Raw genomic sequence first — 12,639 nt, forward strand, 5'->3', positions numbered from 1 at the left:
ATACGAAGAGGGTTACTGTAGTTTGACTACTAGTGCAGAGCTAGTCAATAGATGATGAATTCTAACAATACCAAAAGAAATGAGCATAAATTGAGAGGCATGTAGCCAACCTAAACTTGGTTGAGATTCAGACATAGTTCATACCGATAAAATGTTTAGTTCTTGTCATATGAAGGGATAAACATACAAGGAATTCACAAACAATTTCAAAACCAGAAAGTACTACAAACAATTTCTAGTTTTATTCATAGAAACTAGAAAGTAATATCAAAACTCTCAATCTCCACAATGAACCTTCTTGTTATTCTTGCTCACATGGTGTATCCATTTAAGCCCTTTAATTGCCTTAGAAATCCTCACAAAATTAGACCTTCCAATTCCCAAATTCATTTTCCTAGCTGACAACTTTAGTGCCTGTAAGCAACACAACTGATCAATCTGCTCATTTATCTGCTCTACTTTTACATAGCTCTTCACCTCTTCTTTTTTCTTCTTCTTATTCTTTTTATTATCTCTGTTTTCTTTCTTTATAGAGTCCAGTTCATACTTTTCCCATAACAAATCCATTCCTTCACCACTGCTATTACTAGCATTGTGCCTTTCCTCATAAAATTTGCATCCCAATGTCCTTTTCCAATCTTTTGCTTTATGGAACTTTGTTCCCTTCGACTCAATTTTCTTCTCTTCAAACACATCAAGTTCTTTCAAGAAGTCTTCCAGTATCTTCTTCTTCATTATGCCCCTAGTACTACTCATTTCAGCTCAATTTTCTCCCAGTTTATTTCTTAAATAAAAATCATCACATATGGCTGTACTGGAGCCTAACTCATAACATGATGACTCAAGAATTGAACTTTCACTCCCCTCAGCTGATTTACAGTCCTAGAAGTCAACTTCATAAAAAAAAAATGGGGGTAGGGGAATGGGAAATGATGGAGGGGATTACAACATAGGGAATCAAACTTCACCAACAAGGTGAAAGTTTAGCCAACAAACTGAGCTAATAAGACTCCCCAAAATTCTATTGAGTTTCAACAAGAATTGAGCTTTCACTTCCATTAGCTGATTTACAATCCAAGAATTCAAAAGGGTGTCCTAAAACCACCATTTTGAAGACTTTAACCTTAATGTTTATACAGAGAGAATAATACTAAACTTGTTTGATTCAAAAAAAAGATCTTTGGGGTTGAAGGAAAATAGCAAAAGGGGAGTGGTAATGGAGAGAAAAGATAGGATTTTAACAAGTTGAAGAAAGATTAGAAGAAGAGAATGAAGGGAGAGGAAGTCAAAGATAAAAAGAGTAGAAAATTGAGTATTTGTAGAATTGATAGATAAGAACAGCTCAGACATTTTTATTCCTGAAGAATAGTAGTGGAGAACAAGGGGGGAATTGAAAAATGGAAGATGGAGGAGAAATGGGGGAAGAATAAGTAAAAGAAGAATCTTGTACCCTGTAAAAACAGTGTTGTGACTTGTGAAGTTTTGATGGTAAATGCGGCGTGAATAAAGGATTCTCTCTCTATATACACATCTGTTTGCCTAGGTGTGTGATTTAATTTTGAAACAATGAGAATACACAGTCAAATCTCTATATAATGATTGCAAAATTATATTGAAATGGCAAGTAGAAACTAAGCAATTATGGTCATGGAGATGCATTTTTTAGCATCCAATTGTGTTTACAAACACAATTCTTCAAGCAATAGATAAGATTACATTTAGATCAGGAATAATCGATCACCCCCACTTAAGAACTAAATGCTACTAGCGAAAAGTTTATTGTGAATTACTAACGACTGACTACTCTAATTTTTTGGTTGTTTAAAGAAGAAATTTGAAAAAAAAGATCTTGCTTCCAATGGTTACACTACTGATTCTCAAGTTCTAAAACTTAGTTAATCCACCATTTACCCACTAACGTAGTCCCAAAATCAAAAGCTTGGATCGGAAATTAAAACCAATAGAAGTAAAGGATCAAATATCTTACTAGATATATGATCTATTAAAATGTCAAATGCACTACATATTCAACATCTTGCAAAAGAGTTGCTTAACAACATTCCAGATATTCTAAAATAAATTAACATCTGGCAGCTCTCATTCATTCATAACAGGCTTGTTTTCACTTGCTTTTGGCCTCTGTTCCTTGGGCTTCTGCTCTTCTGTTTTCCTGCAGAATTAAACAAAAAGGTTAAGAGGCACTGCCTCATAAAATGCTTTGTGGTATGAAGTGAGGCTGTTGACACGACAATGAGGAACAGAACCACACCAAGTGGACACGAAAACTACAGTAGATAAAGATACAGGAATGTTCTAAATAATACATTTAGGGATCGTTTGGTGTGAGGGATAAAAATAAATAGTACTGGGATAAAATTTAGATGTCTTGTTTGGTTGCCATGTTTGGGATAACTTATCCCATATACATGACCCCTTAGTGTACTTAAAACCGAATGTTACTCAATGTCTCCAAAAATGTTGGCACACGTGTGTTAGACCCTCCAGAAGGGTATAGCTTTTGGAGGATTGACACACCTGGAGATATTTTTGAAGAGCAACATAGCTTAAAACCCAATTTGAAGAACTCAAATCAATCTTAGAGACTCTAATCTGAATGTTCTGTTAACTAAACAGCTACTTGCCACAAGTAGCTGATTCTGATGGATTTGAAGTGCAATGTTCAGTGCTTTCCTAAAAGATGCTTTCTTATAGATTGTATTAAGCCAGAATAACATTGGAAAACAATTTTTGGCAAGATGCATGTATACTACAAGACAACATGAAACGCTACGTGATCAGAAACATGACATCTAGTAGGAAAATATCTCATCATTACGACCGAGATTGCTTCGGTTTCTATATAACATTAAATACCTACTAAGCAAAGCATAGAAAAAGCCAAAAATCAACATGTTTCCTAATCGAATTATATCTGAAACTGAATCAAAATTTCAGTCTTACACAAACACTTAACGGTTACAAGAAAGTGTATTGACAAAGCATGACCAAAATATGAAAACATTCACACAATTGCCTATCAAGCATATTTACTAGTCAACCACTACATAACTCATCGCTGTTATGCAATAGAGCAGAACAAATTGACAAATTTATACAAAGCTCACAATAGAGTAGAGCTAATAGAGAAATTTATATATAAAATCTATTCAAAGCCTCCACGTAACACACCTAAAAGGAAACGAACAAAAGGAACGGGCATGCAATGCGGCGCAGATAATGTAAAAGGAAATCTAACAGACTAGTAATTAGGAATCTTCTTCTGCAAGCAGGCAAAATCCACCTCACAAACTATTAAACTTTACGTGTTAGGTTAGGCTATGAATTTGAGAATGTAACCCTAATAAGCCTGACCTACAGCATAAATCATAAAATTCATAATACCCTAAATCGGAGAACATTGCATAATGAGCATAAAACATTGAGCGGTGATGAATTTACGGTTAGCGAGAGAAATTATATGTACCTCTTGTCAGATGCGCCTCCCTTCTGGCTGAGGAAGGATCGGAAAAGTGGCGAATTCACGTCGTAAATCATCGTCGTTGGTCGGCAACAAAACAAAACCCTAATTTCCGCTTTGTTCACTTTCAACTTCTGTTTGTTAAATCGCTCTTTTCAAAAGCTTTATATGATCGCTCCGGTAATTTGTAATGGGCCGCCAGTGGAGAGACCTTATGGGCTAAGTTAATTCGGAATGGGTTTGTCGAAAATATCCGTTACACTTAAATAACAAACAACTTTTTATGACGATAATAGCCGTTACACTTAAATAACAAATAACTTTTTTACGACGATAATAACCGTTACACTTAAATAACAAACAACTTTTTTACGATGATAATAGCCGTTACACTTAAATAACAAACAACTTTTTTACGGGATAAACTTATATCGTAATATTTCAAAAGTTATGTCCTTATCTATCCGTTACACTTAAAATAACGAACTTTTTTATGGGGATAATTTCCGTTACACTTAAATAACAGACTTTTTTACGTGGATAATATCCGTTATACTTAAATAACAATTTTTTTACGGGGATAATGTCCGTTACACTTAAATAACAAATAATTTTTTTATAACTATCCGTTACACTTAAATAACAAACTTTTTTACGGGGATAATATTTGTTACACTGAAATAACAAATAACTTTTTTACGGAAATAAACTTATATCGTATTATTTCAAAAGTTATATCCCTAACACTGAACATAATATCTTATAAGTTATGCTTGTATGCCGAAGGGCATAATGTATTTCCTAAAAAACATAGATGTATTGATATTTATTTGTTGATTTTTTCAACCACCTTGGCTGTTTTTGACATATAATTACTGTATTTGCGGAGACAAATTGGTAAGCACTGTAATTTAGTAATCAATAATATTATGTATAAAAATACTGTCCAACTAGAAAAGTTGCATGAACTATTGAGGTAAATCAACCTTCCCAAAAAAATATTCAAAATTTGTAACTCTCCTTTATACGGAAGTTTAGTGGTGGCAAATGGGCGGGTTTCGTCAATTTGGGCAGATTAAAAATGGGTCAACATAAAATAGATAATAATTCAATCCGTCCATAATTGATATGGCTAAAAATAGATTGAGTAACAAATGAGTTGGGTAAAATACTAGTTTACTCATATTTACCCATATTTTCATGAGTGAATAGTACTCTACTTAAGAATTCAACATGGAGAAAATATTTTTGTTTTTTTTATGAAAAATGTTGAAAATGCTTCATTTAATTTTTTGTATCATAAAAGTAAAAAAAAAAATCCTATAACTTTTCAATATAAAATAAATTTATGTAATAACAAGGCAAAAATATTTTTAATTTCAAAGTAAATGAATATTTGCATTTTAGGACTAAAACATGCTTAATGCACTTTCAACAATGTCAATACTAATACATGATTTACTTACTTTACACTATTATTTATTATCCAATATAAAATTAACCAAATAAAAAATCTAATTAAAATTAACAAAAGAAATGTAGATTTAAAATATATATTTTTAGAGGACCAAAGACTTCACATTTTCAATTATAGAGAAAAATAATTAGTTCTATAGAAGAACATAAAAAGGAAGAAAAGTTACAATATTTTTAGTGATATCATGAATTTTGAGTGAATAAAAATTAGAAGCTTAACCCATTTGGCTAATCCATATTTTACCAATAGTTTACCCATATTTGTATGGGTTGAATATGGGTATCAACCCATATTTTACCCATGTAAAAAGTCACTCACCCAACCCATTAAAATATGGACGGATTGGGCAGGTTACCAAAATATAACCTCATTTTGCCAGCACTAGCGGAACTATAATATAAAAAGATGAATCCTACAATTTCTTTTGATCGTTTTAAATGTTTCTAGAAAGTATGAGAAATGGTTACACAGTAATACAGTAGTGTTTGGCTTAACTTGCGCACATCTCGACTATTTTATCAGAGAACTAGCAAGTAATTTTGTCCACCAAGTAAATGCCCCATGTTTGACCCCAGTGGCTTGAGGCTCAACTAAAGCTAAGCTACACAGCTAAAAGGTGTCTGACAAGTTCTCACGAAAGTAGTGAGACAAGACAAACAAACTCCAAAGTCACTCGTCCCTTGGATCGTGTATTGATGACAAAATGCTCAGGATACTTCCTCAACAGCACCAGCAATCCATACCATGGCTTTGTTTTGGCTTCTGGGCTGGGATAGTCCTCCGATGTTAGGTACCTCTTCACACGACTATGGTGCCAGGTATCGCCATAGTGTTCGACCAACTGCAGTTACATGAAACGACAATCAGCCAAAATTCCAATTCTCAAACAAAACACAAAAGTTTATGTGCCTTAGACCCAAAAAGGGGGAGGGAATTATCCAACTACTACCATGATGATGAAGCAGTAATGGTTTCTGATATACTCATGACATTAAGATGACGAGAATCAGTATTGTTTAGGAGCCATTTTAGAGGACGAACAAGACTGTCAATATTAGATGGCCTTGAGAACTGCCACTTCAAATGACATTAAGATACGTTCTTCCAGACCCACCACCAGACCCCTTCGTAAACTACTGGACTAGCATAAAACAAGAAGGAATGCATATAACCACACATTTCTTTCTTCCCCACTGATAGCTGAAAAAGATCTATGTTTTTTTTTCTATTGTTATCAGTAAGAGATCTACTGTTTCAACTGACCTGCAAATAAAAAGTAGACAGTTCCAAAGTGCAGGCTCAACAAGCAAACTTAATGGTTGGACAGAGAGATAGTGCGTGTGTGACGTGGAACTACTAAAAAAGAAGAATAAAGAGGGCACAAACTCAGCAGTTTACTTAACATATGGGTCTTCAGGTATTACGGATCAGGGCTTCAGGTATTAAAAGAACTATAATTAAAGAAAATAGAACCCTCGCATATGGGCACCTTGAAAATGTCAAATTTCTGGGGATATGTCATACTTGAATCTCTATTTTTAGTGGATAAATTAATACTATGTTGCTTGGACTCTTCAAAATGCTGACGGGTGAGAATTGGATCCTCCGGAAATAGTGCATTTTTGGAGGATCTGATACGGGTGCAGCAGCATTTTCGGAGAGTCAAAGCAACATAGAATTAATGTAAGATAGGCCGTACTGCTAAGGCCAATGATATTCAAGAGAAAGGTGATCAGGGAGCAGCAGAGAGAAAACAGAAAAGATAATGAAAGAAATAGCCACTTGAAAATTACAAGTGGATGATAAGAAAATCAAGAGAACAGATAATGAAAGAAATAGCCACTTGATTTCAAGAGGATGATGAGAAGCAACCAGGACGTATGTATCCTTCTTCCTCCTCCGAGCACACACACAAAACCACTTTTACTGCCATTTGACCATTTGGAGAATCAACAGAGAATGTAAAATCAAAATTCCACCCCATTCGCCGAATTTGTATTTAGGGGCAAAAGAAGATCACAAAGGGGGAAAGCGGCCAGTTATGCCTTGAATAATGTACTTGATTGACCTTAATTAACTTCACATTCTGAGAATTCAGGGTAGGAAGAATGAAGGGAGAAAATAAAACAACAATGCCTTTTTCTGTTTCATTTGTTTTTGTAAACAAATAAGTTTTAGTCTTTGTTTGAAGAATAGAAGTTTGGTATATGTATGACAGATAGCTTTAAAATTACCTCAGCATGAAGCTTCTCCATTGGCATCCATTCTCCTGGACCACAGAGATCAGAAAGCACATTAGCTACAGATGATACAACATCCTTTTCTTCTAACAGCAGGAGCTGCTGATTGTCAGCATCTCTGTCAGCTCGCAATCTTCCATCTATCTTCTTATCTGCAAGAAGTTATCAGCCAAATAACCTTCACACACAGATATCAAGTTCGAACAGGTTTTCGTACTGATAAAAGAAAAATGTTACAACAGATTTTGAAATAAAGATCCTTGACACTTGCATTTTTCACAATAGTTTGTAAATCACACACACAAGAATAATGCACTGTAGTACAAATATACAAGAATTCAAAGGTGAAAAATTGAAATTTTGCATTCATATCATCTTATAGATGTATCTACACCTTTTTTTAAATATCCCAAAAAGTTTTAAGACTTCCGTTGTTTTCCCTAATGACATCATTAGATAGTACAGGTCCAACCAGGTTTAAGATTAATTTACTAATCTGCAGCAAATATCATTGCTATGCAATGCATGCATGCTTTAACTACCTCAAAATGGCCAATAACTGGTAATTAATCAACTACACCTCAATCCCAAGTTAAAATGGCCAATGAATCTAAGACAATTAATATATGATCTCTTCAAAGACGCTACAAAGTTTTTCTTTTTCTTAATGACCGTGGTGACCAGGCCAACTTGGCCGACCTTGAACGCTACAGAGTAATAGAATGCAAAGCTTTTTTAATTGTATAATGATGCTAGACAGAACCCCAGGCCACTCTCATGAACTCTTGTTTAAGTTTCACAATTTTATCCTTTCACAAATCAAGTGTATGTATCAGCCTATTCAATCTTTTTAGTATGTTAGTCCATGTAAGTCATTATGAGCAACACTAGTAGTGTCTTCTTCAAAATTACAACAACTATAGGGTTATGGAACTGCTATGCCACACTATGAAAGTGTGGGAGAGCTTGGTGGAGATGAGGGTGAGGAGGGATGTGTCTATTACCGAGAACCAGTTCGGATGCATGTCGGGGAGTTCAACTACAGAAACCAAGGAGTCAAAGCAAAAATAAATGAAGTCATTCCATGTGCAATGTTGACATTTGATAATAGCTACTGTACAATTGAAGTGAAAAGGACAGCAAATAGCCAGATAGTTGTGTTGTTGGATGAGCAAGGGGAAATTTAGTTGACACATTAGGAGGCATAATTTTTTGCAGACTCAATGTAGTTGGAAAAACAGAGAGAAAGACACATGAGGTCTCAGGTTCAACTCCCATCAGAGACAAAACACTAGGTGATTTTTTCCCATCTGTTCTAGCCTTCGTGGATAGAATTATCAGGTACTTGGTAGTTTCAAAAAAAAAGAGTTATCAGGTACTTGTTGTTAGGTATACCGTGAAACTAGTCCAGGTGCGGGCACGCTGGCCCAGAAACCATGGTTTAAAAAACAAAATAATCCAACTGCCAATCATAAGTCAACCTATTAGACTAGAAATCATTGTTGCGTCTCTGAGAAAAAACAAAAAGACAAAAATTTGATGAGCATAACCTTCAATTTTTATCGCACAATGATGACTTTCACCTGAAAACAAAAAAATACCATTTCCAGAGTTCCAAAGAGTCCTTCATCAACTAGCGATCCCAATACCAACTTTGACTTCAGGATAGTTGCAGGGAGAAAAACTAAAAGAAGTACCTTGAGAAGGTATACCATGTTTTTTCTATAACGAATAAATTGGAACCTTGAGGAAAACAATCATGCTTTTTGCACTACAAGTAAAGAGACAATACCAAAAGGCACATGGTGGTATTCATTATCTGTAGAAGGAGATTGTGCTTTAAACAGACTTCTAAGATCTGTATGACGTGCTAACAGTATGAAGTGGTAAGCAAACTGTATCTGCTAGTACTAGTCATAAATAAATCTAGGATATCTGGTAATTTTGAGTTTGCAACTAGAAAGCAAAAGATCTCCGATCAATGGCTTCAACTTGAGTCACGACAAAACTCCATATGCACTCCATTCAGAGCTTTTCTAAACCAAGTTGATAATAAGTCCTAACTAAGATTTCTCCCATGATTGGGATTACGTTGTCAGTTTAACTTTCAGAAAAGAGAAACAATACCAAAGCAAAACCAAATACCAGAGGGGTTATAAAAGAGAAGGCAAAAGGGAGAAGCCGTAGTACTGTTACACCTGATCTGCAATGAAGTTTCCACCCGTGAAGCTGGAAGACTGTAAGACTCAGCGGATTTGCAAATTCCAGTAGGATTATGCAGCAAATAATCCACAGATATAATATAGGCATTAGAGGCTACAAAGGTGCTTGTCATACCAGTATGCCACTTTTATGCTTTGGTAATTTCGTGAACGAGTCTACTGAAAATCGAGCAAATTCATAACTTGTAGATTCATGGGGCAGCAATTTCGAAATACTAATGCAAGAATTAAACTCTGTCCAAGCCAAAGCTGAAAATCTTTTTGTTGTTCTCCAAATGCTGTAGCAAGGGTCTACAACAACCATCTATTGGCAGGAGCTAAAGCCATGGAACAGATCACCACTGTTTAATGAATTCTGTTTTCGGAATAGTCTAAAGGAGAAAACGTGGTGCGTCACTGACAATAGGGTAATTCTACAGAACAAAAGCACCTCTATCCACAAAGTTGTTCAGGGAAACATCGCTATGGAAATGTCAATAACTCCTTACATTATAAAAAGGTGACTTTTTTACTATCTAGTAATTCACAAACATAATAAGTCCTTCACAATCCTCAATTAGCATCTCACAAACAGAAGTTAACATGGAGGTTAATTTAATGGAGCTCAATTAAAATAAACAATCTGAATATAAAGTACACCTGTATAAATGCAGCTTTATACAAAAAGAGAACTAATTCAAGGAAGAACCTCATGGTTAACCAAGACTAAAAATTTCCTCAACAAATACCATAAAGCAGATATAAAACGTACTGACCTAATTGCCCAGAAATCGAACCCTTCCCACTGGAACCACACGAACCATACCCATAGCCGCCACCCTCAGGACCTTCACCCCTCCTCATCTTCTTACCTACAGAACCACCATCATCATCGTCGTCATCATATTCCTCCTCGTAATACTCTCTCCCTCTGAACAAGCCCTTTTTCACTGCCCCACCATACCCCGCACCTACATTCGCAGCAGGAGACGGTGACAAATGCTGCTGCTGCTGGTGATGATGGGCCACGGCGGCAGGACCCCCCACCGGATAATTCGCATTGACATGTTGTCCCCTGGACCCACCAAGGATGCTACGAATTGGAAGGAGGAAATAGAACTCTTTATCTCCGATCTGAAGAAGGTCTTGAGAATCTAGCTTGATGGGTGGGGTACCGGGAAGGTGAAGGACACCTTCAACTGAACACCCGTTTTTGCCCAGTACTTCGAGGGCAAAACGACGTCGTTGGAAGTCGTAGAAGATGCGGGCATGGTGTCGGGAGATGTTCATTCCGCCACCGAGAGATGATAAGTCGACATCCACCGTTGATTTTTTGGAATTCCGGCCGAGGATTATGGAGTAAGTTTGCATGTAATACTCGAAATCTTCACCTTGTAGCTTCGCGAATCCCGCTTCTACATCGCTACCGCTGCTGCTTCCCATCTCAATGGACTATTAGGTGATGAATAACCGAAGTTCCTTTCTCCGGCAAAGAATCTCCGGCGAGAAAAAGAGCGCTTTGAAAAGGGAATACACAATTGAGTCCGATGAAGTAGAGGCTGTCAGTAGGGATTTTTATGCTATTCTAAAAAGCAAAAACAAACAGAATTTGGTAATTAGCAAATATTTATTTGAGAAAAAAGCACAAATATTTATAGAAAATTATCTAAATACACCACCTATTTTTTATCATATTCTTTTAAAAAAAATTATCATAAAACTTACAATAATCCTTATTCTCTCATATTTTATAATACATCAGTTAGATACATTATTTTATGCGATGTATCGTGACGTACGCAATGTATCGAGATGTTGAGTGATGTATCTAAATCCGAGACACAGTGTATCAGAAAGTTGAAAAATGTATTCGAAATCGGAACGCAATGTATCAGAACGTTTTGAGATGTATCCGGATTCCACCAAATTTAAGCATTTTTTGTAATTTGGAATGTAATAAACTCTTAACACTGTGAGATTTGTGTAAAATTTTCAATATTTATTGGGGGAAAAATACCCATGTAATCTTACCTATACAGTTTATTTTCAGTTTTCAAATGTCCTTCGACTCAAGTAAACATTACAACATGGATTTTAAATGGGACTACAATCTAATTACAATTGAGGGATAACATAATAAAAGAGTATAGAATTAAACAATGTTCGACTACATATTAGTCTTCTAGCTTAATTTTTTATATTCTTGTACTTATGATCATATCCTCGGTAAGCAGTGACGAGGTTAAAATTTTCACTAAAGAGGTTTAAAATATGAAGAATTAAATAAAAGAAAAGTTGAATGGTTCAACATCTACTATATATATATAAAAAATAAATTATTTATACATAAATAGTATAATCAAATGAATTCTCTTGCCCTTACTAGCTCTGCCAATGCCAGTAAGTTACGTGTCATGTCTTGTCTAATAATTATCTCTCCTCAAATACTTTTTCATCGTATTTCTAACATCTCAAATTCACCATAGCCAACATTCGACACTTCTTTACTAGTATACATACATCTTTCTTCACATGTCTGAATTATCTAAGTCTCACTTCCATCATCTTATTCACGGATATCACTCTCATCTTGTTCCAAATATATTTGTTCATAATGATATCTCATCTAGTATAATCAAGTAGACATCTCAACTAGGGGTGTTCACGGGTTGGTTTGGATCGGTTATTGGTCAAAATCAAAATCAAACCAACTTAATCGGTTTTAAAATTATCAACACCAAATATAATATACATTTATCGGTTTGGTTATTATCGGTTTCGGTTTGGTTTGGTTCGGTTATTAACCATACACAAAAATAAAAGAAACAATTCATTTAAAATGTGATAAAAGTGACAACAATCCATTCAAAACGAAAGATAGTTAGAATGACTTAAATTACTGAACTTTCGATCACTAAATTTACTATCAATAAAACTTTAAAATTCACTATATTGATCTAGAAGGAAGAGAAAATAACATTTCCAGTCCCACAAAGAATTGTCATAGACACTCATATATATGAAATCAATAAGATAAATATTTCATCTTGGGAATTTTTGCTTTCAATAAGTAAACTATAAAGAAATTTTAATGAAAATATGCATAAGATCTTTAAAATTGTTTATAAAAACAATATATTAAGTATGCATATTAATAAAATATATGTATATAATTCATCGGTTCGGTTCAGTTATTTCTTCAATTTTTTTCAAATAAAACCATAACCAAACCAAATACTATCG

At 34.9% G+C, this 12,639-nt stretch overlaps 2 protein-coding genes across 3 annotated transcripts in view; both read right to left on the bottom strand.

The window, feature by feature from the left end:
• Window positions 1-1,939: 1,939 nt before the first annotated feature.
• The window catches only part of LOC125807744 (wound-induced basic protein), a 125,665-nt gene continuing 114,965 nt past the window's right edge, over window positions 1,940-12,639 (bottom strand). Inside the window, exons 2-3 of one of the 2 annotated variants that reach the window (XM_049487484.1) lie at window positions 3,485-3,573; window positions 1,940-2,170 (exon numbers count right to left, since the gene is read on the bottom strand). In XM_049487484.1, the coding sequence (XP_049343441.1) occupies window positions 2,098-2,170; window positions 3,485-3,555 (144 nt within the window). In that variant the 5' untranslated portion in view covers window positions 3,556-3,573 and the 3' untranslated portion in view covers window positions 1,940-2,097. Of the gene's footprint in view, window positions 2,171-3,484; window positions 3,613-12,639 lie in introns of those variants that run through there. The other variant, XM_049487483.1, reaches the window with a different exon arrangement.
• On the bottom strand, window positions 5,334-10,991 carry LOC125807729 (transcriptional activator FHA1-like). Its single transcript, XM_049487462.1, has 3 exons — window positions 10,173-10,991; window positions 7,190-7,347; window positions 5,334-5,796 (listed from the first exon to the last, which is right to left on the bottom strand). The coding sequence occupies exons 1-3, from the start codon at window positions 10,837-10,839 to the stop codon at window positions 5,587-5,589; spliced, it is 1,035 nt and encodes a 344-aa protein (XP_049343419.1). The 5' UTR covers window positions 10,840-10,991; the 3' UTR covers window positions 5,334-5,586.

This window comes from Solanum verrucosum, unplaced genomic scaffold (genome assembly GCF_900185275.1).
Source record: "Solanum verrucosum unplaced genomic scaffold, falcon-dt-bn FXZP01000183.1, whole genome shotgun sequence".
Lineage (NCBI taxonomy): Eukaryota > Viridiplantae > Streptophyta > Magnoliopsida > Solanales > Solanaceae > Solanum > Solanum verrucosum.